Source organism: Rhagoletis pomonella, unplaced genomic scaffold, assembly GCF_013731165.1.
Source record: "Rhagoletis pomonella isolate Grant_MI unplaced genomic scaffold, Rhpom_1.0 Rhpom_scaffold_00001, whole genome shotgun sequence".
NCBI lineage: Eukaryota > Metazoa > Arthropoda > Insecta > Diptera > Tephritidae > Rhagoletis > Rhagoletis pomonella.
In genome coordinates this window covers 18,527,737-18,553,627 of record NW_023458555.1, presented here as the reverse complement: position 1 = coordinate 18,553,627, position 25,891 = coordinate 18,527,737, and the positions used below count along the sequence as shown (strand labels likewise).

The 25,891-nt window shown below is 35.8% G+C and overlaps 2 protein-coding genes across 3 annotated transcripts in view; one reads left to right on the top strand and one right to left on the bottom strand.

Annotated features, from left to right (window-relative positions):
- Positions 1-1,775: 1,775 nt before the first annotated feature.
- Positions 1,776-25,891, top strand: part of LOC118740342 (RNA helicase aquarius) — a 37,625-nt gene continuing 13,509 nt past the window's right edge. The window contains exons 1-4 of the mRNA XM_036471841.1: positions 1,776-1,980; positions 2,042-2,522; positions 2,580-2,698; positions 2,913-3,140. Of these exons, the coding sequence (XP_036327734.1) occupies positions 1,879-1,980; positions 2,042-2,522; positions 2,580-2,698; positions 2,913-3,140 (930 nt within the window). The 5' untranslated portion in view covers positions 1,776-1,878. The remainder of the gene's footprint in view (positions 1,981-2,041; positions 2,523-2,579; positions 2,699-2,912; positions 3,141-25,891) is intronic.
- On the bottom strand, positions 7,153-25,075 carry LOC118740398 (probable G-protein coupled receptor Mth-like 5). Of its 2 annotated transcripts, none has more exons than XM_036471924.1 (7): positions 23,189-25,075; positions 9,934-10,058; positions 9,601-9,771; positions 9,274-9,470; positions 9,009-9,124; positions 7,617-8,001; positions 7,153-7,542 (listed from the first exon to the last, which is right to left on the bottom strand). In XM_036471924.1, exons 1-7 carry the CDS (start codon positions 23,856-23,858, stop codon positions 7,284-7,286), a joined length of 1,923 nt encoding a protein of 640 aa, XP_036327817.1. In that variant the 5' UTR covers positions 23,859-25,075; the 3' UTR covers positions 7,153-7,283. The 2 variants fall into 2 exon arrangements, with proteins under 2 accessions (XP_036327817.1, XP_036327822.1); XM_036471929.1 differs by having other exon boundaries at positions 9,286-9,470; positions 23,189-25,073.

Here is a 25,891-nt window from a genome sequence, read left to right as displayed (position 1 = left end):
GTATGTATTTTAAAAATATAAGTAATGAATATACTATATAGTATAATAATATTTGCGTGAAATTATTAAGTATAAATAAAAATCTCAATATGTAAGTTGCGGTGGTGAAGAAGCCGTTAAAAATAAAGCAAATGTATTTATTTAAACTTAAGTAATATGCTTTTTTTATTGTTTGAGAATAAAATGTGTGATAGTTCTTTATTGCAGCTCAGCCACAACACTGCAGTTCCATGAAAGTAGTTTCTTTATTGCAGTACTGTGGCAACACTGCAAGTTCGATGAAAAGGTTTTCGCAACCCGTTGCTCATCTAACCGGCTTAAGCTTGGAGGTGTGTAGTTATCAGCCTACTAAACTCTGCCTAAATTAGTGAATCCACTACTAAAGATTGCTGTCAATCTCATCTAACGGTAGGTCGAGCATGCGATCAGTGTCGACGTGGTTGAATTGAATGCCACTGAATACATACGACTCACTCAGCATAATTACAATGGTTACACCAAGGTTCAATCCAGTCGAAACCCATTGACGAATTATCAATTCTCTTTCTTAAGAACTCTATCCTAAGAACCGGAGTTGTAATATTTGCTTTTGATAAGCAATTTAATGGAGTTTTTCACGAAATCTATCGCAGTTTTTAGAGAAGTCTGCGAAAATGTATTTCACTGAATCCGAATAGCTACGAAGGTAAAGTATACAAATTCCACGAAGAGGTTAGGGGAATGCTGCTGGAGTGAGTGCCCTTGTTCAGATATACCAAATCTGAGTCGTTCCGGTCACGTGAACCCGACGTTCGTGGTAACGGAATAATTCTTTCGTATCGATCGTCTGTTTAGTGCCACAAAAAGTTCTCAAGAATCTTGGAAAATGCTGCTGCAGTGACAAGTCTTTCCAATTATCATGTAAATCGATTGATGTTTCATTCATCCCCGAATAATTAAAGTCAGTCCTGCTTATTGTTTTTGTAAGAGCATACCGATTCCCCAGAATTTTGGAAAATTCTGCAGGTGAACTCTTAACTAGTCTGCAGTGACCCATCATAATACCTATCATTATCCTTGACCTCCTTTGGGGCGGTTTATGAATGCTCTGTACCTTGGAAGGTGGCAGCCACCCGGTAAGTAATGTTTCACCAGTATTGTTCTCCGAGTTTGTTCCTCTTCTTTCTGAGTTCTTTCTTGATTGTACCACGTCCTATCACAAGGAAGTTAGGTGGATAGGGTTATCGTTGTCAATGCATTCAAAGGCCAAGGAGGATTTGACCACAAATAATTAGAGGCCAGCCTGGCTACCACTTAACATTAAGATTTTCTCAATACGGTAATTCCTACTTAAGCTAATCTCTGCACACAGACTAATGGTATCGGTTTGCTACGTTTTTACCTGTCTAGTCCATTAAAAATTAGATCCTCTCCTGAAACTCGTATGGTCTTATTCATTAAAACTAAAGTAGGTTTAAAGAGCTTTATAAATCGACGTTTTCATACATTTTTCAGTTTATAAACCTTTATTTTCCATGAATAAGGCAATTAGGTATTTAACTTTATATAGCTAAACAAGCGTCAGAACTTATTGAGGGCGAACAATTAAGAACTCCTGAAATATCTCAGCATATACTTCTGTATTTATCTGTCAGACTATTTGAAATATATTTGAAACTTCGCAAAAAACGTATTTGTAGGTAAGTATCTTTTAACTCCTAACCTTTATTAAACAATACAACCCTGTCGGCCTACAATCTATTACCATAATTCCAGCTGTAAACAACCGGCTGTCAAAATTTATAAAAGTTGCTCGCCCATTGCAAAAATACATTTGCATTCCGTCGGTTTGCCTTTTTGTTTATTTTCCCGATTTAAAGTTGTTAATTTCTACTAAAAATGAAGCAAAAACGTAAACACCCTAGCACCGAAGATGGAGGTAGCAAACAGAATCCCCACACAGTGACTGTTTCACAAATTAGTGCAGATATCATTTGGCAGGTGAGTTTTTGCTGCATTTTTTTCTTCTAAACATTTACGAACTAATCTTGGCACTCGAAAGCTCGCCTCGCAATATTGGTCACCAGAAACACCAGTCGATGAGCTCCTGCCCTACAATGGCAATATTATAGAAGACATTTACTGTCGTGAGATTTTAGATCACAGGTCGTCAACCCGTCGCATCATGATGTTGGAATTCAGTCAATATTTGGAAAAGTATTTGTGGCCTAATTATAAACGTGAAACGGCTACGCATGCTCATCTCATGTCAATTGTAGCTATGGTCAATGAGAAATTCCGTGAACGCGTTGAAGTTTGGCCCATATTTGAATCGAAGCCTGAGGAATATCCGGCATTCTTTAGACACGTATTGGAAACCTGTCTACCAGCGGAGACTAGTAAAGGCAGGCAAGCAACAATGCGTGAAAAAACTGCGCTAATAGTATTTCTCAATCACTGTTTCAATAGCATGGAAATTGAGTTGTGTCGCGAGCAGGCGAAACGGTTGGTCTCACTGTCCATGTGGAGCTGTCTACAGCCAAGTAAGTTTTGATAACTACAATACAAGTATGGAATTATTCTTTTTTTATTTACTGCAGAACGCTTGGAGCAAGAGCTGCGGGAAGTGCCTGAGTGGCGCAAATTCTGGCGTCGTTTACAGAAGAAAGAAAAGGGTGTTCAAATGCCGGAGGTAGCATGGGAGCGGCATTTTTTGCAGGTATGTGATCCACTATTGCTTAGTTTAGCAGTGAACAGACGTATTACTCAGCATGCTAGAAATGTAACTATGTACTTTCTTTTATGTATTATGTTACACCGTACGTAGTCAAAAAATAATTCCTTGGGTGCAAAAAAAGCTCACCCTAATTTTTTCTTGATTTATCTGCAAAGAAACGAAATTATTTACACTAATTCTTTTATCTTTTTAACAGAATTTAATTATTCAGTTTCTGAATATATTAGAAGCCATACCTCTTGAAACCGATTTGGCACCTAGTGTGGTAACATATTGTGAACGTTTTTTGGAATTTATTGTCGATTTGGAAGCATTGCTCCCTACACGTCGTTTCTTTAATACAGTTTTGGATGATACTCATCTGTTGGTGCGTGCACAAATCTGTAATTTGGTGCAACGTGAAGAAGGCAAGCTGTTCGGTCAGGTGAGTGATTATTTCTTAGAGAGTTTCTCCATAATTAACAGCTTTGAACTACACACATATGTATGTACATACATATGAGCATTTCCTGCAGAATGGTAGACTTTGGATTAGATTTTTTTTATATGAATAGCCACCATTGTCATTCATCAAACACAAGTAAAACTATTTTTCATAAACAGTCCAGCTGGTATAGGATGCCTAAAAGTAGCCTTTCGCACGATCCTAAAACGTATCTCAGGGGATAGCTGACAATATTTATGCCGCGTTTACATTATGCCAGTATCAAGCCTGTCCAGTGGGCCAGTCCAGTTACTGGCGTAACGTAAACCGGCACTGGCACGAACTCATTCCATGCAATTGCTTGCATGCCAGTGTGACAGCATAGTATAGGTGGCCAATCCACTAGTATGCCAGATCTTTCAGAACCTCATACGATGAATAGATATGAATATGAAAATAGTTTTAGAATTAAAAAATAAATTTCAAATAAAAATTTGGGTCCTATATACAGTTAGGGTATAAGTTTAAACTTCTATCTCTAGAATTTTTGGTACCCACACTTAATTTTAGTACAATAATGTGCTGGTTTGAAGTTGCTAAAAAGTCCCGTTGATTTCTGAAATTTTTGTGTGTGCATTTTCTTCCATATAAAATATGTTTCAAACATGCATACGTACATACTTTGCATGGAAGAAAATGCGTGACGCCTAATTCGGTGTTTACTTGAGGAGATATTACAGACAAAGCAACAACCGCATGGCGAAAACGGCCTTTCAACTAATCGCTTCCAGTGAAGCCAACTTTTAATTCAACCAATTGCCTCATAAAATTACATAGGCTATAAAACTGCAAATTTTCTTAAAATTATAACAAAAAAAGTTTTAAAATTTGGGTAGTTTTTGTTTTAATTTTCGACAAAGCTTGAAAATGATATTTAAATGGTTTATCTGAATAAACTATATTTTTATACAAAATTAACGTTTTTTTTTTTGTGAAAAACACTGAATATTGTAAGAAAAATCTACGGAAACTTTTTCTAGTGGGTGTATATTGAATTCTTAACTTTTTTCTTTAATTGGGAATCTTTTTAGAATGTACCTATGTTTTCTACAAAAAAAATATTATATTAGAAAAAGTAGTTAATATCTTGTGATGTAATCAACCGATTGGTATAATCAGTGGAATAAGAATATTCGGGTGAATTTTTTTCGGGCGAAACTCAGGATAAGGCTGAATATTTTTTTCATCAATTTTGGTATAGCTAGATTCAGATTTTTTTGCTATTGTTTGACTCTTTTCAGGAATTGCCAATATATAAAAAAATTCTAAAACCCCCTAAAGCCAAATAAATACAAATGTCGGTAAAAATTGCTGTGGTATTTAAGGGACAATTCCCAATATCGCATATTGAATATGGGCCAAACACATTCAGGAATATCGATAATTTTTTGCTGTTTAATTTTTCGTGCGCTAATTATAAATTGAAATATAAAAAGTTAGACTTTTTCTTAAACAAAATTTGTAACATAAATTTTTTAATGCAGTTTACTTCTATTTGACACGTAGATCTTGGATCCACAGTCTTGCCCCTAAATTTCATTTGGCAACATTCTGCCATCTTCGATTTAAGTTTTTTTTTTAGTTTTTTGCGATTTGCAGGCTTATTTTGCATTTTTCGTAAAAAATGGTGAAATGCAAATATGTAGAGAATTTAATTTCCCATATTTGTGATATAGGAGGCTTTTTAAAAATAGCAATTTTTATTGCAAAAAAAAATTAAAGAAAACTGCGAAAAAAATTTACATTGTCACGGTTTTCGCCATTTTGTGACAATTTCTGTTGAAAATATATAGCAATTTCTGTTGAAAATACATAGCATATTGAAATTCCAAAGATGTAGAGAATTTCATTCTCCACAACTTTTGTACCTACATTTGTTTTGTACGACGCTTAGTCACGGCCGGGATGCGCCGTAAAACTCATTTCCACACCACCGCTGAAGTAGAGTTTTTCGGCGCGTTTTTGTTATCGTGGTTTCCCCAGTAGGCCTAATCCACGGGCAACGTTTTTTGCTTTTCAATGAAAGCAGGTGAAGGTGTGGAAATGAGTTTTACGGAGCATCCCGTACATCGATATGTTTATCGCTTTCCTGGCCGTGATCTAAGCGTCGTACAAAACAAATGTAGGTACAAAGGTTGTGGAGAATGAAATTCTATACATCTTTGGGATTTCAATATGCTATGTATTTTCAACAGAAATTGTCAAAAAATGGCGAAAACCGTGACAATGTAAATTTTTTTCGCAGTTTTCGTTAATTTTTCACAATAAAAAATGTTATTTTAAAAAAACCTTCTATATAATAAATGTGGTAAATTAAATTCTCTACATATTTGTATTTAGCCATTTTTTTACGAAAAATGCAAAATAAGCTTGCAAATCGCAAAAAACCCAAAAAAAAAACTTAAATCGAAGATAGCGGATTGTTTCCAAATGAAATTTAGGGGCAAGACTGTGGATCCAGGATCTACTTGTCAAATAGAAGTAAACTGCATAAAAAAATCGCTGTTACAAATTTTTTATTTTATTTTTCCTACCAAATTTATCTAATTTTACTGGGCTGATGCTATGTTTGGCACGATCTCGGCCGTGATCTAAGCGCCGTACAAAAAAAAATTTAGATATAAAAGTTGTGAAGAATGATATTCTTTACAAGTTTGGAATTTCAATATGCTATGTATTTTCAACAGAAATTGTAATACATATATATATGTAAAATTTTTTCACAGTTTTTTGCTAAGCTTTTACAATAAAAAATGCAATTTTTAAAAAATCTTCTATATAACAAATGTGGGAAATTAAATTCTTTACATATTTGTATTACACAATTTTTTACGAAAAATGCTAAATAAGCTTGCAAATCGCAAAATACCCCAAAAAACTTAAATCGAAGATGGCGGATTGTTGCCAAATGAAATTTAGGGGCAAGACTGTGGATCCATGATCTACGTGTCAAATAGAAGTAAACTGCATCAACAAATCGCTGTTACAAATTTTTTTCAAATTTCCTACCAACTTTATCTAATTTTACTGGGCTAACTTCTTTCTTTTCTTGTTTTTGTTACTTTTCAATAGCTGTTTGTGCATGCTTTATTTTATATTTAATTTTACCATATTTTTGGTATTTTTCAAGAGTTTTCAGGCCCAAAACAACATTCAACACTTAGCTTTACTTTTTATTAATGCCTAAGCAGAAACAAAAGTTACCGGTTTTTGAAGTTCAAAATCACCTCATGCTAAATTGATTTGTTGGCTTTGCACTATAAACTCCATAACAGGTATGGTCTCTGCTTTAAAACTTTTTGTGTCCAAAAATTGGAGTATTTTTTGGACCACTCTTTGTTTTATATATCTATCACTTTTATCAAAGCAACTTACATCATACTCCTACTATGTCGGAAACACCAACAACAAAAACGAGAATAACTTACCTCGCTTCTAACACTTGCTTACTGTAGTTCAAAAACCATCTGTTCACCACACCACTGAAATTTTAAAAATTCGCACATGCTCTTGCATAAAAACCAGTTCCTTACAGTCCACTTTTTCTTAGTTTTTATTAAAATCACTTAAATTACTATCGCCTAAACTCTCTTAAAGCAAATGCAAAGTTTCGTCTATATAATTCGAAAAACTTCTAAATTTTTAGCTTAAGTACACTTTTTAGACATTTCATTAGTAACTTAAATTAATTTCGAATGTGCTTTAATATACTTATGAATCATAAAAATATGGAAAAATTAAAATTAATGAGAGTTTACTTAATCTTGGTATAGTGTTGTACAATTGGTTTGTTTCGTTTTGCTTCGTCTTATATGTATGTAGCTACAAACCTACATACATTCATAAATAATGCATCAGACTAAGTGTTTATAACAAATACAATTCCACCATATTCAATTCAAGAAATGAGCGTTGCACCACTTTGAAAGCTTGCCATTCTCTGTTTTTGTTTTTTTCTTACACTGATGTGTGTCTGTATACAGTCACTCTCGGCACGATTGGTATTTCATCTGGGAATATGCCGGCTGGTTGCTGTGCCAGGGTTTGCTGTGAATTCGGCGCGTTACGAACGCGCGCCTCATCTCAGTAGTCATTACAATTCATATAATGCATTTCATCGCCCCAATCGTTGGCCGATGGTGGCTCATTATAACAGCATGACTTCTTCAATAGGAATGTAACATGTTTCTGACGCAGCACGCAAACGTATAACAAAAGCGGCGCTTGCCCAGCATTGACCAGTATATGCGCATAGAGTAGGCCATCGTATGGCAGCCAAGAGAGCACGAAAAAGAGCCACGCAATCGACATGATTAGCAGCATCCACGAAAACATGATAAAGCTGTGCAAAATGACAAAGCAATAATAAAAAATAATAATATGAATGTCAATTTATGCTCTGTTGCGGTCACTTACTTTGCGCGCAACTTGTGCTGTATGCGCCCATAAACATTCCTGCGATTGATCAACTTCAAAGTGGTCACATAGAAGAAGATATTGATGAGTATTGTACAGGCGATAGGCGCAAAAAATATCCACATGCCTAGCCAACCGATTGTTTCCTGATCACCAATGAGATTTTGTTGCTTGTACGACTCGGCGTCGAGGAAGAAGTGCGCAAATACCGCCAAGCCGGCCATTAACGCAGTGAGCCCCCAAGCATACCCCGAATAATAGCAATATTTGCGTCCATCGGTGACACGCAAGAATACATTGCGCGAACGAAAGGTTTTCCAAATGTAGTAGCCAAAGCTGTTGAGCCAAAAGAAGGCGCCCAGCATGCTGATGTAGAGTATAATATCTAACGGGTGATTTTTTTGAGGTTAGGATTTTCATGCATTAGTATTTGACAGATCACGTGGGATTTCAGACATGGTGTCAAAGAGAAAGATGCTCAGTATGCTTTGAAATTTCATCATGAATAGACTTACTAACGAGCAACGCTTGCAAATCATTGAATTTTATTACCAAAATCAGTGTTCGGTTCGAAATGTGTTTTATCGACAAATTTTGTTCAGCGATGAGGCTCATTTCTGGTTGAATGGCTTCGTAAATAAGCAAAATTGCCGCATTTGGAGTGAAGAGCAACCAGAAGCCGTTCAAGAACTGCCCATGCATCCCGAAAAATGCACTGTTTGGTGTGGTTTGTACGCTGGTGGAATCATTGGACCGTATTTTTTCAAAGATGCTGTTGGACGCAACGTTACGGTGAATGGCGATCGCTATCGTTCGATGCTAACAAACTTTTTGTTGCCAAAAATGGAAGAACTGAACTTGGTTGACATGTGGTTTCAACAAGATGGCGCTACATGCCACACAGCTCGCGATTCTATGGCCATTTTGAGGGAAAACTTCGGAGAACAATTCATCTCAAGAAATGGACCGGTAAGTTGGCCACCAAGATCATGCGATTTGACGCCTTTAGACTATTTTTTGTGGGGCTACGTCAAGTCTAAAGTCTACAGAAATAAGCCAGCAACTATTCCAGCTTTGGAAGACAACATTTCCGAAGAAATTCGGGCTATTCCGGCCGAAATGCTCGAAAAAGTTGCCCAAAATTGGACTTTCCGAATGGACCACCTAAGACGCAGCCGCGGTCAACATTTAAATGAAATTATCTTCAAAAAGTAAATGTCATGGACCAATCTAACGTTTCAAATAAAGAACCGATGAGATTTTGCAAATTTTATGCGTTTTTTTTTTAAAAAAAAGTTATCAAGCTCTTAAAAAATCACCCGTTATGAAGGACAGCAAAATAGGTGGATGGGTGTTATGACAGCCAAATGATACAAATCAGAAATCGCTTACCAGCTACGATGAAGCTCACATGATTGGTGAACTCTGTGAAAATGCGCACAAAATCCGCAGCCTGACCAGCCATTAAGCATACCGCAATAGTGGTGATTATGTTGCCCACAAGATCACTGTTTGGAGAAACCAAATAATTTTAATTAGATTCAAATAGTTATCAGCTGGTTAGTATTTGATTGCAAACTAAAACTAGTTTTACTGATTTAATTAGGTCGAAAGCCCCAAATCTCATACTAACAATCGGTTGTTTAGCATTGCTTACATAGTTACTAACCGTAAAGTGGGCAGAATGAAGTATATAATTGATATAAGCAACAAAACGATCAAAGAGATGCCATGAAAGATGGGATTGATTACTTTGCGCAACAGGAACGTTGTGTCCGACCATCTGATCTCCTTTTTCGTTAAACAGATATTCGCAAAGAGTATCTGACGATGCTGACCCGTGGAAGAAATGGCCTGGTAATATAAAAGCGAAAATATATTCATAAATAGTCTAAATACAGTTATTTCATAGCACTCAAGCTGGTCTGATATTTCATATCACACATTTCCACATACATAGTACTTGCATCCCTTCTCCACTCACCTTATCAATGCAATATTGTCCCTGTGTATAATCATGAAACAGTGACTTCCGTTCATCATCTAAATCGGCATCGTAGTCGGTATGCTCATAAAGATCCTCTTCATCCTCCTCATTCGAATTGGTGTAGTGACGTAATTTGCCATCATCCAAGAGTACCAACTGATCGGCACTCTAAGAATGAAAATGAAAAAGAAAATAAAACCACAAAACAGTTTATTAAGCATAGTTAACAAACCAGATACACTCGCTGCACTATGTACTTAATTATTTAAGTATTCAATTTCGTTACAATGAATAGCTAAATAAGCTACTGTGTGTCGCTGCTATACTTACACCTTGGTAATGATATATGGGCCATGTCTGCATTGTGCCACAAGCTGGTATACCAATAACAAATTTAAATTTTACAGGCACATTATGAACGCCTTGGTAGTTGGTGAACATTGGTTGAAAATATTCTGCAAAAAAGGAAAGTTAAAAAAAAAAAACATATTAAGACAGTGTAATAAAATGAAGTTTGTAGAAAGATTTTAGGCAATAATAATATGAAATGTGTTGTGTTGGCTTTTGTGGCAAAAACAAAGTTTTCAAACTGTTAAATGTTCTTTTACACCTGCCAGCTTTAGTAGTAGCCATTTGTGGCCACTAAAAAAATACCCATAAAAATGCGACTCGCATACTACTCGTACAATGTAACTATAGTATATATATGCATTTTATTCGCACTTGGCTGCCTAGTTCACTTGTTGCCTAGCAGCAGCATTCATTTCACTTTAATGGTAATAGTTGCACAGTTATAAAATGTATATCGCACATCATTTCCGCTATGTCTAATTAGATAGACAGTCGTATAGAAAATTATGCAAACAGAGTTTAACGAATGTGAAAATCGTTCATTTCACTTGAAAGCTAAATGAAAGTGAAAGCTTGAAAATTGACAAATATAAACTCGACACAAAAATTTAACAAACTCGTAGTAGCTAAAGAACAAAAAGAGTCGGACATATGATGTTCAGATACACCACCTGCGAACGAGTTTATAATATAGAAGTCTTGAATTGGGAACGACTAGGATTTTTTACCGCTTAACTCCTCACAGAAGGACCTGAAGTAGTAGTAACGAAAAGTTAGCGGAACTCAAGTATAAACCTTAGAAACAATAGCATGCTAAGGTAGGGCTGCCAGACGTCCTGGTTTTCCAGGATTTTTTCCTCTTTTATTTATTGAAGGTCAATGCAGACACCCATCTAATGTTTAGCAGATTTTTGCTTTGAAAAATAGGTTAAGCTTTCTGTCAGTAGTAATCGAAAATCGATAATGAAACATTTTTTCTAACATGTTGAACCATATCTGGAGAGTTTACCTTCTTTATGTTTAGTTTATATGATTCAAATCTAATTTTGTATCTTCAAGCTAATGCCAAAAAAAAGTGCAAGTTCCTGAACAGGTACACGGCTGAAGGGTCACACATACGACACAGTAGATAGTTTCAAAAGTTAAAATCTCTTCCAAAAGGCTTTTCTGAAAGTGCTTTCGCTACTCAGAGAAGAGCTTCCAGAAGGGCTTTTGTAGGACGTACTTCTGAAGTCCTTTCGAAGAAGTTCTTTCAAAGCTGTTTTTATTTCAAAAAATCATACTTCTTTAAGGAATTTAAATATTTAAGGTTCGGATCAAATATGTTTTAGTGAGACTTAAATGCTTATTGAATGTTATTTGTAATGCTAAATAATATAAACATATACTTAAGTACATTCGTGTAAATTGTAAATAGGAAACTCCTTTCTAGCAAGCATGCAGGGAAGTACGTTTTTCAGTCCTTATTGGGTAAGTCTTTTAGAATGGCTTCACTTCTGTCAGCCTGCCTTGATCATGAAGCGCAGGATATGTGGAAATTTGCTAATGGTGCTAAGGCAAGCATTCAAGACCACGTGAAAAGCGCCAAACATTTTCCAAGTTCCTCAAGGGTGATCCCATACTAATTTCGTTTAGATCGGATCATTGGATCATGAAGAAATTAACGATAATCTAAAATTTTTATATGAGAACTGAAGTCGGTTTTGTTTTTTGGCTTAAAAATTACTTGCTGTTAACATTTCTTTGCATTAATTGAATATGTATATGTATACAGAAGACAAACTTTATAAAATCTTCCTTAGACCCGTTTCATACGACCGGTCGCCGAATAACCCTGGTACCCTGGTTACCAGCATGAAATGTATGAAGCAGGTCGTCGAATTGTGTGAAAGTCCTCATAACTTCACAAACACTTTCAGCTGGCTGCCGGTTAACCGCAAATGGCACTTATCAGCTTCATTCTAAATTTTACTTTGATAAAATTTTTTCGCAATAAAAAAAGTTCGTTAGTATACTTTTCTCTGCGACTGTATAAAAAGCTGCCAAGAATAATTACATACAAACATACATACATACGTATGTAGCTGCCAAATGAGGAAGCAAACAATTACGGCATGCAGTCCAAAACGAGTGCAACAAACAACAGTTCGTTGTGCTTCATTTGGTATTTATGCGTCTCATGCGCTTGCTCTGCAGGATCAGCAGGCGGGCAGACAAACAAAGCTGTTTACTGCATTTGATCAATTAAATGCATACTTACTGTTTGTTTTTCATTCTTTTATTGACGAATTGCAGCTGAAGCCGACACAAAAAAAAAAAATGATGCACTGGCGACGACTTGATTAATGGCAACTTTTCTTTTGCTTTGTTCGCTAAACTATTTCGTTATTCCTTAGTTGGGGCCCCGGTCAACTTCATCAGCATCATCAACTTCGTCGTCGCTTGCACCTTACTCTCGCCTATCATTCTTTTAGTTGTTGTTGCTGTTGTTATTGTTTATTTGCAATTTTATTAACAGCAAAAGAATGTCTCTGTAACAACACAAACAAAATTTCTGATTGGAAGTGATGCATCTGGCGAGCAGCAGTGGTCAATGTCCATTCTCGCCGGCTGTTGGTGTGTAACTATACTTATATAAATGCAAGTGCGTATATGCAATATTCGATAGTGGTGCGTGCTGGTTATTGATCGTCCGATGATCGCTGAACGTTTAAATCATGCTATCTTTGTTAATTGTTTTTGTTACAAGCTGATCGGGCGATGGAACGCAATGCAATTGATGCAATTCTCAATTCGTACCGGCTAAACTAAGTTGTGCTGCAGCAGCTGCAATTTTGTTGCATACGTACATACATTAACGTGGGCCGAGGAATATTAATATGTATGTAATTCGAATTTCAATTGTCCCAATGCTGCAAAAATTACTGGACCATAAATTTGTTTTTGTTTATTGTTTTGGTTATTTTTTGTACTCCCACATACAAACGTATACATTTACATTAGATCGTACCAGAAAAAAAAGTTCGTCGTAACCCCTGAGTCTAAAGTATTTTTGGAATGCAATTACGAAAATGAAAAAAAATTTACTTCGCAGTATGATCTTAAAGTTTGATATCTCGATGTTCTTGTCTGGAGGACAATGTTTTTTTGTTCCATGGTTCATTCACCTCAAGTACCCTGTTCTAATACCTTCCCACCAGATCTCAGTATGTACCACCTTAACGTACCAAGCTCATGCCAGTAAATTATAGCTCGCCAAAACTAATAAACTTTTGCTTACGAAGGCGACTTTTAAATTTTTCTTTATTTCTTCTGCGTAATTTTTAAGCAAAAAGCACAACCGACTTCAATTTTCATATAAAAATTTAAGAGTACCGTTATTTTCTTCATGATCCAATGATCGGATCTAAACTAAATTAATATGGGACCACCTGTTAGACACTGCCTTTCCGATGGAAAAAGAATTATCGAAATCGGTTGGCGTGGTCCAAAGTTATGCGGCAACATACATAAAGAAAAAATATTCCGATGAATTGGTAACCTTCTCTCTTTTTTTGAAGCCGGTTCAAAAAATAGTAAAAAGGTTTATATAATTTTCTAAAAATTTAAAAATATTTCTTTTTAAAACAATGAAATTTTTCAAATTTAAAGAAAATTTACTTAAAAAAGAAAAAAAAAATTATTAAATAAATAATTAAAAAAAGTTTCTCAAAATTGAGTAAAATTAAAAAAAAAACAAAAATATTAATAAAAAATTTAATAATAAAATTGTTGAACATAATTTTTAAACTAATATGATCTAGGAAATTAGAAAAAAATGAATTAATTAAAAAAGATGAACCATAAAAAAAAGAAAACAAATTTCCATGAATAAAATGAAATAGAAATGAAATATTTTTTTTTTTTAATATTTAAAGTTTAACCTAAAAGGAGGAAGAACAAGTAATTTAAAGACAAATGGCCTTATTCATAAAAAAAAAATAGAATTATAAAGCTCTATAAAGTGACATTTTCAATTTTTACCAGCCCATCTACACCAGAAACTTGAATCTGTTTGAATTCTATATTAATTTTATACCCACACTTCTTCTCTAAGCACATTTCTCTGAATTTTTTAAATCATTTTTGAATTACTGACGTCACAGTGAAAAACACAATTTCATATATTTGGCCCAGGGTTTCGCGAATATATTGATATTTGTGTTTAAAATTTACTCTCGCGCGGTTTTATATGTATAATGAGCTAGACATTTATAAAAATATTAGTTATTGAATAAAAAAAATAAATATAGCCAATACTGGTCAAGAAAAAGAGTATCTATTATTGCCATCAGTGCAAATTACAAAATCCCGAAAAGCCCGGGATTACATGCCAAGAATCCCGGCATTTTCGAGACCTTAATAATTTCGGGATACCGGGATTAACATTCCTAATCTACATACATATATACATTTTTTAAAAAATCAGCAGCAACAATGCCGTGAATAACTAATACTCAATTTTGCATCTCCGCATTTGAATTGCTAAATAGTATTTATATTTTTATAAACAAAAACAAGCAAACACTGACCTCAATAGTAGCGATTCCTCTTAACAAAGTCATTTGTTTCAGTCTTACTGCAGAATGTAGTTACATATACAACGTAAGTATTTTCAATTAAAAAAATCTGAATATAACCCAGCAAACCATTTTGATGATCGTGGTAGAATGTTTAGTGATTTCAATAACAGACTATGTAGTTGTTTCCCACTAGGAATAGGAAAACATTCTTCCATACATACTGTACACTTTCCAAAGCAGATTGGAAACAGTCCTTTTCGTTTGACAGTTAATTTCGCTTTTAATATACAATGCCATTAGTTGGCAACTTTCCTCCTAACTATTCATGAAATATACGTGGAAACCTTTTTCGAAAAAGTTATTCAGTAAACTTTCTAAAGTTTTCCTTAAGAAGTGGAGTGGAACAAAGCCAAAGAGAAACAATGTCGATACAAAAAATCCGCTTTGTTTCCATAAGCAAGGTACTTCCAAATGGAAACTTTCCATGTTTTCCTTGAGGGATGCGTTGAGATTCTCTGTCGTAAGAATGTGAGGCTTTCACAAAAACAACACCCGAGTCTTCGTAGAAAGCCATATTTAAATTCTTTTTATGATTTCCATTAACGCGTAATATGCCAAATAAAGTTTTTAGCATGGAGAAGTCTTGAGAGATAAACCCTTCTGACGTTGAATAAATTTTCTCGAGTTCCCGTGACTATTTCGTAAATTTATTGAACAGCAGCTATTGTTTTTTCCAGTCACTGGGCTACCCTTAGCACACAAAATCTCTTTAACCGACTAACATTTGCTAGTTTTACTGATATCTTTCTCGCTAATTTAAATCATCTAGGCCTTAGATATCGACAGTTGAGTTGAAGATCCCGGCTGCCGGTTCGTGAACGCCCTTTTTTTAGAATTTGGTTTGATATGTTCTATCTCAGCTGCCGATATATTGAATTTATATTAAGACAGGGCGTTTTTGAAGCGGCAGCTGATATAGGGCGTTCTTCAACGAAATTCTGAAATAGCGCGTACCTCAATCATTTGCTGAGATAGGACGTTTTCGAACCAGCAGCCGAGATAGGGCGATCTTCATCTCAGCCGATGATATGCTCTTTCAACAAGTCTGTTTTTACCGCAGCGCGGCTGGTTCTGGACTGACTGGGTATGGATATTTAACTTACTATTTCCCCGCATGGTGTTAGCGCTTAACTTTCTAAACAGATGACAACACTAACAGCGCTAAGAAGGTCGTAAAAGGTCGGTCTGATGACCTTAACAAAAAAAAGTTCTTTATTTAAAAAAATCAAAAAAAAATTAACTCAAACCAATTTTCTCGGTATATTATGGGTTTATTCGAAAGAACAAATATTCCCATTAGTTATGGAATACAATTTCATCATTTGACTGGCTGCGCAGTAGCGCATCCTGTTAACCCAGTTTTAAAAGACCTTGGTGACGGTTTCTGGCACGATCTCAAGAAATCCCCGACATACGCCCTGAGGGCCTGAATCGTTAATATATAATTCGCATAATATTGGTCCTTCATGGCATGTCACAATAGAGTCTAATGGCGTGAAATCGCCGAACTTGCCGCTCAAAATAAAAATCGAATAGATGGCAACCCTAACAAAACATATTTCAAACTAATCTCATTGGAGCATAAATCAACTTAAAAGTAATGCAATCAAATCATTTTCATAAATCACTGATAATTTATCTCTAGAGAGTTTAGACGTCAGTAAAAAATACTGATAACTGTAGCTCTTATGAAATTTACTCTATGAATTTTATCAATATTTAAAAATATTTGCATAAGATTAAATAGACAATTTCTTGCTCATTTTATTTAATAATTTTGTCTAACTTTTTAAGGAAATTAAAATGTGTATGTAGGTATGCACATTAGGGTGCCTCGCCAAAAAAGTTGTAGGTTTTCCACCGGAATTACAAAGTTCATTATATATTTAAAGATTTTTGTTTGAAAATGTTTTGGAAAAGATTTACATACCTCCAAAAATCGAGTTTTTTATAAATAAAATTAGCTAAAATTTTTTTCCATAAAATCACATCGATAACAGAAGAGTGCTAGCTTAAAAGGCCTACATAAAAATGTTTAAAAATTTTAACAGCGGAATCAAAATAATGAGTTTTTTAGTGCTATTTTCAAATATACCCAGCTCAGGTTAATGATAATATTTTTCCGAAATATTTTGGCGGATGTCTTAAAATGTATTTAATAGGTGTTATAGTTTTGATGAAAACACAATACCGTTTGTTGGTATGTTGAGCGTTAAAAATAAGTATAAGCATTATTGTGGTTTTTGCTGTTGAATGAACTATATTTTCTCTAAAAAAAAGAAAAGTTTGGTATGGGAAATATAAATAGGTAAACTCGTCAGAACGCCAGGGTGTACTTACTTTTCACGCTCACTGTATGTATATGCATTAGGATGTATCACTCTCTATAAAAAAACATCCTGTTTTTTCCATCGGAATTATAAAATTCGCCAAAATATTTCAGAAAAATATTAAGATTTTCGTCAGCTGAACCGATTTGAAAATAGCACAAAAAACTCATAATTTTGATTTCGCCGTACACTTCTGAGTATAAAGTTTTTTTGTTTAAATGCAATTTAGATTTTTTTTTTACAAATTTAAGGATCGCCTTTTTGAATTTTTGTCACATACAGTCGGATACATTTTTATACCCGAGCGCACTTGTGCACAAGGGTATTATAACTTTGTTCACATAACGGTTGTTTGTAACAGGCAAAACGAATCGAGATAGATATAGACAAATGTATACATAAATGATCAGAATGAAAAGAGAAATCGATTAAGCGGTGACTGTCTGTCCGTCCGTCCGTCCGTCTGTCCGTCTGTGCACACGATAACTCGAGTAAAAATTGAGATATCGTAACGAAACTTGGTACGTGGACTTCTTTTGGGCATAGGACGGATGGTATTGAAAATGGGCGAAATCGGACAATAACCACGCCTACCTCCCATATAACGGTAATTTTCAGAAATACGAAAAGTGCGATATTTTATTAACTACTGAAGATAATTCACTCAAAATTGATATTTACAATGAGTTTTAGACGAAAAATAAGAATATTAAAATATTTTAGCAAACGGGCGTAGCCACGCCTACTTATGGTTACATGTGTATATCTTGGTAACCGCTGCACCAATTTCTTCCAAACTTGGCACAGTTGTTGGTCCTGCTACAACATACCAAATGGCCGAAAATTTTTAAAATCGGACAATAACCACGCCCACATCCCATATAACGGTAATTTAGAAAAATACGAAATCCTCGATAAATCAGTAAATATTAAAGCTAATTTATTCAAAATTGATGGTTGCAACAATTTTTTACCAAGAAATACGCTTATGATACAATTTTGGAAAATGGGCGTGGCACCGCCCACTTATGATCACATATATGTATCTCGCTAACCGTTCTAGCAATTTGAACCAAACTCGGTATGGTTATTGTGCTTGCCACATAAAAGCAAAGCGTTGAAAATTATTGAAATCGGACTAAAATTACGACCGCTTTTCATATAACGGTATATTTCAGAAATGCTTGAAACTGCAATATTTCGAAATTTAAGGACGCTAATTTACTTAAAATTTATACACCCCGGCTTATCGTGTACGGTAGCTTTCGGAATGGTGGAAAACATATATTTAATAATTGCGCCGGGTATTTAATGTTCGGCTCCGCCCGAACTTAGACTTTCTTACTTGTTTTGTTCTAAAGTTCATTGACCTCAAGTGCCTCGTTCTAGTACATACCTACCCACTAGATCTCAGTTCTTACCACCCTAATGTCGGTAAAGTAGAGCTCGTCAAAAATCATTAAACTTTTGCTAAGGAAGTATTTCGATTATTCCAGTAGAACTAATTACAAAAAATTTTCATTGCCGAGTGTAGGTGTCACCGAAAAATGTAAAAAGGCCACAACTAGGTTCGGCCAAATATACATATGTAAATGTTTTGTTTTTTAAAGTCATTTATTTATAACCTGTGCGTCGGAGCAAAGGATTTTTTTCATCGCTCCGTTCTACCTCCGCTCCGTTTTTATTCATTTATTTCCATATCGAGCCCTAACCGCCAAAAAAACGTAGGCGACATTTTTTTTTAATTTTCTTTTCGATGCAGATGTTCTAGGTACACTTCAGCATCCAGAAGTAAATTAAGAAAATTCCCAAGTTAATTAGATCGAATGGAAATTTATTTAACACGGTTGTTTTCAGTGGCAAAAAATTACAATTTAAGTAAATTTATTAACTTAATATTTTTTTTTTAATTCTTACTCAGCTTCTGGACGTGGATATTGAAAATTTTTGTGGAAAAACAACAATAAAAATATTTCAAAATAAATCGTTACCAGGTCAGAAAATAACAAAAGCAAAATATTGAAAATTTTTCTTTAAGGAGCTAAGGAGCAAATGAATTTTTTTAGCTCTTCGCTCCAACTAAAATCCTTTGCTCCTTAACTAACTTAACTAATGACTGTGAAAATGGCTATTATATTACACAAATATGTATGTTTGAATGACTCCAGTGCTGCCAAATCTGTACTAACACCAACTGTTCTTCACATGACTTCTTACACCACCCAATTAGTAGCGGAACTGTCATTAAATTGATTATTTTGATTCCAACTATGATTATTTCAAGTTAAAATCAATATAATCAGAAAGATATACAGAAGTAGTTATAGCTTCGAAATAGAAATAATGCTGCTTAAAGCAGACAAATAAAATTAGCACACAAATAAGAAAATCAGATAGTCAAAAGACCGAGTCACCCGCAACATATTTCTTATTAGATTAGCACCTTATTATTCTATAAGTACATCTGAATATGTATGTACATTGTAGATATGTATGAATGCTTCATTCAAATTCAAATTATTTTGCTGCGCTCTGTTTACTTCGAAAATATGCATGTGAGTTGTGTGGCGAGCTTCTTATTCCTTATGCTCCTCTTACTCCTCTCTCTGTATATGCCTACCGTTAAGAAAGCAGGCAGTCAGTCATTACTCTTGTGCTCTATCCGTAGCGCATAGCTTTGCAGCACGTTTTATTGCTATCAACAAAAGTTTTTTTCGGTGGTCATCGCGGTCTGCTGGTGGCACGTTAATCAAAAAAAGTGGGAAAAATGCTTATAAATAAGTAAGTAGTCAATTTCCGCAAGTGAGCCAATGCGCACGCCAATGCAAGGCGTTTAATGAAATTAACGAAACGAGGCGTCGCGACGCCAATGAATTCCACTAATACTATGTATAAATGTGTGATATGTTGGTTGAAAATCATCCTGTAGAGAAAGTCTATGCTGCCCAAATGTTGCAGTTTTAATAAAATTTGGAAAGTTTTAATATCTTAATGAAAATTATGCTTTTGAAATGAAATGGGTCATTTGAAAAGTCCCTGTGGATTTTTGTCACTATGTGGTGCTGATGTCCATACAACTGGCCACACTAATCCTATTGCGTCAAACTAAAGGGCGTTTTGAAAAGACAGTTTTCTGTAAAACGTCGCTCCTCTAAAAAGTTATATTGCTTTAAAATCTGCGGAAATTGGGAAATATCTGAAGAAATACGCTATGTGATGCCCTTTTATTATAACAAAAAAGGGGGAATCGTTACAAAAAATGCCGAAAAATGTATAAAGTGTATGGTGGAGATGCTGTTAGTGAAGAGATCCAGGCGTGATTTGCTCGACTACGTTGAGGAAATTTTGGTGTCAATGATGCACCTTGCTATGGTCAGCCAGTTACTGGAAAAGGCGATGAAACAGTAGGGGTATTCACGATTTAGTGGATATGGTCTAGCATGGTGCATAGATAGCATAGATAGCATGATTGTTGTTATTTCATGTATTTAAACAACAACAAAATTAGCCAATCATGCTATTTATGCTATCTATGCACCATGCTAGACAGTATGCACCGGATCGTGAATACCCCTAATAAAAATGGTTGAGCAAGAGGGACAGACGTGCTAGCTGTCAGAAGATCGCGGAGATACTAAGCATCAACTACATGACGGTTTGGAATCATCTAAAAAGTGCAAGCTACTCAAGGAAGCTCTGTATTTGGGTGCCAATGTGTTAACGCAAAGAATTGAATTATCATGAGTAAAGGCAAACAGGGTGTTTGGAAAGATTTGAAGAAAATTGTCCACTATGAACTCCTACAACGTGGTAAATCGATCAATTTGGACCTCTACTGTGCACAACTCGACGGTTTAAACTAGGGATGCACGCTACGCTGCACAGTGGTTCGGATCGCGAATCTAGCTCGACGAAACTATTTAAACAAATACTCGTTGATGGATCTTTACACCACTTCTTACCTAGGGGATTTTTGAGTCGCTGATTACGAATCTGAAGTCACTTATCAAAAATTCAAAATGGCGGATCCAATATGGCGGACGAAAATTAAAAAAAATCGGTAATTTCTATGAAACCGGGTATCTGGGGGTTTTATGGGTCGCTGATTACATATCTAAAGTCATTTACCAAAAATTCAAAATGGCGGATAAAATATGGCGGAAGAAAATTTAAAAAAATCGGTAGATTTCTATGTAACTGGGTACTCTTTCATAACCAAAGGTTTTATAACTCCAAGTATTTTTCTGTTTTAACACACAACCCTTCCCCCCCCACCCCCCTCTTCCCCGTGGATCCGCCACTGATCTTATATTTATATTCAGATACATTCCTGTTAATAATTACTTTTGAATTTTGAGATTTGACATACTGTCACTAAAATGTAAATATCTAAGCCAATTGGTTAGACTTGGTTATCGAACTTACCCTCTGCATTTGCGAAGGTGTAAAGAATAATATGCAAGTGGTTTTATAACGGCCTTCGGCGGCCTTTACTTTTCCTACTCTTTAATTTAATTTTTTAATTAATCAAAACGACGATTTTTCAGAATAAATTTGCTTATACCAATGTGGACATAAATTGCGTTATGACCTCTGAATCTATAGCGGAATAAGTGTATTTTTTTGTTTATAAAGTCAATTTGCAATTATGCAAATATTTGTGAGTGCAATTAGCAATCTTTTAAGTTAAATTTCAGCTTTTAAAAAAGAGTTCTCAAATAGGCGGCGTTGACTCACCTTTTTTCGTTTGTTTTCATATGTTAATGCTTTATTAAATGCAATTTCTATTTGAATGTATTGTCAGGAATGTATTCCAAGTACCATTAAGTATTTTAAAAACAAAAAAAATGTTGACTTTCGTCCAGCTAGATCTGCTATCCGAACCACTGTGCGCTGCGGTTAGGTTATAAATATTGTGTCATCTGTTACCCAAAAGCCGAAATACCTACACACACATACTATTTGTCTCCTTCTCTCACTTCCAGCACATGCACGTGTTGGCAAAATGATGGCGAAGTGATTTTGTATGGAAAATCATTTATGGCCACATATTTGAATAAAATAAACATACCTACTTAGAAGATATCAGCCAATACTTCCCATATACCAAACGAAAGGAAAAATCTTGAATTTTTCATTAAAGAAAACAAAATCATTCTAGCGGTTTTCAAGTATATTGGTAATAAAAAAATTTGCAAATATTTCAAAATTTGTTTGCCTTAAAATGCTCAAATTTGTAGAATTTATATAAAATTTGTACACGATAATATTTCTATTGCTAAAAAGAACCTATACCCCGAAAACGAAAGTTATATCTGCAAATCATAAGTTGCTAGAGCACTTTAGAGGCTAAAAATTGACCCCAAAATAAGCCAATATTTTGGTGACTTACAATAGGCTTGGGGAAGATCGGCCGATCTCGGCAGCCGGTTCGAAAACGCCTTAACTCAGAAAACGGCTCAAGAATGCCCTACTACCGAATTTGGTTTAAGACCGCTCTTATTTCAGAATTTGATTGAAAAACGCTATATTTCAGAATTTATTTCAAAAAGGCCTATTACCACTGAAAATATATTGAAGATATGTTGATATAGGTCGTTTTTGAACCGAATTCTGAAATTTTGCGTTGTTCCACCACATTCTGAAATAGGGAGTTCTAGACATTTTTTTGAGAAAGAGCGTTTTTCAACTGGCTGCCGAGATAGGTCGATCTTCCATTCAGCCGTCGATAAGCTAATTCACACAAAATCAATATATGCAATGACCTCTTTGCTTAAAATGGGCGTAAAATCGACCAATTACATATGTGTATCTCGGTGACCAATTTATCATTTTATTCCAAACTCGGTACGCAAAAAAGCAATATATTGAAAATTTTTGAAATTGGTCTAAAATTGACGGTAAATTTCAGAAATACTAAAACTTCAATATTTCAATCACTAAAGACGCCAATTTACTCCCCAACTTACAACAATCTCTTAACAACAAACAACATTACAGATTTTTGTAAAATGGTCGTGACACCACCCGATTGCGACTACATAAGTGAATATCGATAACCGCTTTATCGATCTCCATCAAACTTGCTCCAATTACTAAAATATCTCATAGCATATTATCGAAACTCTTTGAAATCGGGATAAACACTCCCGCATATCATGTAGTTTACTGAACGGTGAACAAAATCAAAACATATTTAATTTGTGTATTTTTTCTACTGCAATTTTCGCTTTTACATATTTCTAGCTACCATAATTTTGAATATTTTTTTTCTTTCCTTACCACTTTCATTGACCTGCGTGCAAATGCCATCCACATGAATTTCAAATTTTTCACAACATTTATTCACATAAACCAAATTCGCATCATCCGCAGCGGCGGCGGCGCTATCCTTAGTAGTGGTATGCCTTCGCTGCAATGGGCGTTGCTCTGCTGCGGCAGCTAGCGCAGACACCTTCGAGAAAGCTAAACTTTCGCTAACACCAACGCCACCGCCACAACAGCGTCCGGCAGCGCAGACTAGAAGAAGAAGCACGATACAAACCAGTTGCCGGCTAAATGTAAATACCGGTGGAAGATAGCATATGCAGAGGTTACTATTGTCGTTATTTCTATTGTTAAAAATAGTATGACTGGTGGTACTGGTGCTGCCGCCGGTGGTCGGAGCATGGTGGGAGTTGTTGTCGTCGTCTTGAGCGCCGCCGCCTTTACGCCAGCTGCGCCGCTGCTCGCGTTGCTGATTTTTTTCGCCCGGCTTAACAGCAGCTGTAATTGGTGTTGTTGTTGATGTTGCTCTTAATAACGATGATGATGATGATGATGACTGTGACGGTGTTTTTGGTGGGGGTAGTGAAGCTGCTGCTACTGGTTGTACGATGCGCCTCATTAAGTCGTTCATGTTTGCGCTCTTTGTTGCCTTTATTGGTGTTGTTGTTGCTTTTGCTGTCGTCATCAACGTCAGTGATTCAGTCACTGATCGCGCTTAACACAACCACCACCACCACCACCTCTACCACCACAAATACAGCTCAGCTTTGATGACGTTGATCGTTGTATTATACCTTTTCTAGTAGATACTTTTTGTCGCTGCGTCACGTCGTTTTTTTTTGTTTTTTTGTAACACGATCTGTATGCGGCGTTCAATGGCGACACAAATTGTCGGTTACGAAATATTTGAAAGGAAATGCTGAATTGCAAAAAACACAAAAATTTTTTTAGCTATTTGCTGGTATTGGTGTTGGCGTTGCTTAGATATTGATTACGCTTCCTACATACAATATTTGCTAGGTGATCTCTCCGCTCCTCAGCTGGTATGTGTGCTCGACGTCACCGTTTGCTTGTTGTTATTCGTTCTCTATATTCTTTCGATTCACCTTGCTGTGTCATCCACGAAAGCCGGTTTGTTGGTGAGCAAACCTTTTTTTTTCTTTTGAAATTTCCTAATTGCCCACAGACAACGTTGTTTATTCTCAGCTTGTTGGTTGTTTGCTTGGCATGCTCTTTAGCTGCTTGTGTTTTGAGTTTGGAAAAGTCTTCTTTTTTTATTTAATGTTTCATAGAAAATTATTTTGGAATTTCTTTTAGTTTAAAAATGTATCACCATTTAAGAATCTCATGCAATTTTCAATCGCGATCTCATTTTACAAAGCACTAAAATTTTCACGTCTGCGGCCTGCTGTGCCAACTTTCGCCTGCACTTTTAATCATTAAAAAAAAGCGTTTAGTCAGCACACACATCCAGGTATACTATTTCTCGTATTGGCGCTTCCAACTGCCACACATGCACAATTTTCCACATATAGATATATTTGTTTTGTAAACTTTTGAATAATTTTCAAAAACTGCATAAACTTTAAAGAGGCACCACACTGTAAAGCTAGGCAACGCCGGACACACGAAATATTTTATAAAACACGCTCAGGCATTTGCATATAACGTATACGCTCGTTATTAAATATACATATGTACATTTCCACTCATACATAGCACATCCATATGTATGTATTCACATACATAAATGAAAAAAAAATTAAGCACCAGAACGCTGATTCAAAACGCCGACAATAACGATTACGGCGCGCATTCAAGAAATATAAAAAAAGAAACTACAGCGCGTACAACGTCCGTTTTTCACCAGCTTATATCTACGAGTATAACTCTCCAGGAACACTTCAAACCGACTGACTGCCGGTTTGTGCCAGCGAGTGACTTTCAACCGTTGGCTGTTTACTTGTCTGCCTGCTGCCGCTGCCAGCCGTCTCTGTTGCTGCCTCGACAACTGAGTCCATGCCATTGTCAGTCGGCTTGTTGTGGTTGTTGTGCTGCCATCTGGTTTTGTGTTGAGCTACTCCGACTGTTGGCTTTGCTGTTGACGACTCCGCTTGGTGCTCTTGGAAACCCCTATATGCCACCATGCGATGATACGCTCTCCGCCTGCTATGGTACCTTTTACTCAACGCTAGCCGATTGTCGACTTTACTCATTTCATTGACTCCGAATGTTTGTGTTAATGGTGGCAGTAGTGTTAAGCGCTTACTTGCAGCGCTTATATCCGCTCTCGACTTCGTTATTAGTCTGCTGTCTGGTGTATAAGCCGAGCTCCTACCCATACCTGGTTAGTTCGTTTTGGCGGCGCGCTCGCTTATACACTGTCGCACTTTTATTCATATACATACATACCCTGTAGGGAAATTCCCGACTATCCAATTGGTAGGTTTGTGGTACTATGTACCAGCAAAATACTGCGAGCAAAGTTTGAACACACCGGACGCTTTATAAAAGGTCGGTCGCAGAGTCCCTCAAGGAAACACTATTCGAATATAAACCTAGGTAAGGTAGGAGAGCCGCCTCCGTAGGTAAAAGACATAGGACCGATGGAGTAGGATAGAAACAGAGATGGTAGGAACAGAACGACGACACCTACGGCTTCTTATAGGAAAAACGCTCCGTACTCACCACGACCGAAAGGTCACCGGGAGTGTGGAA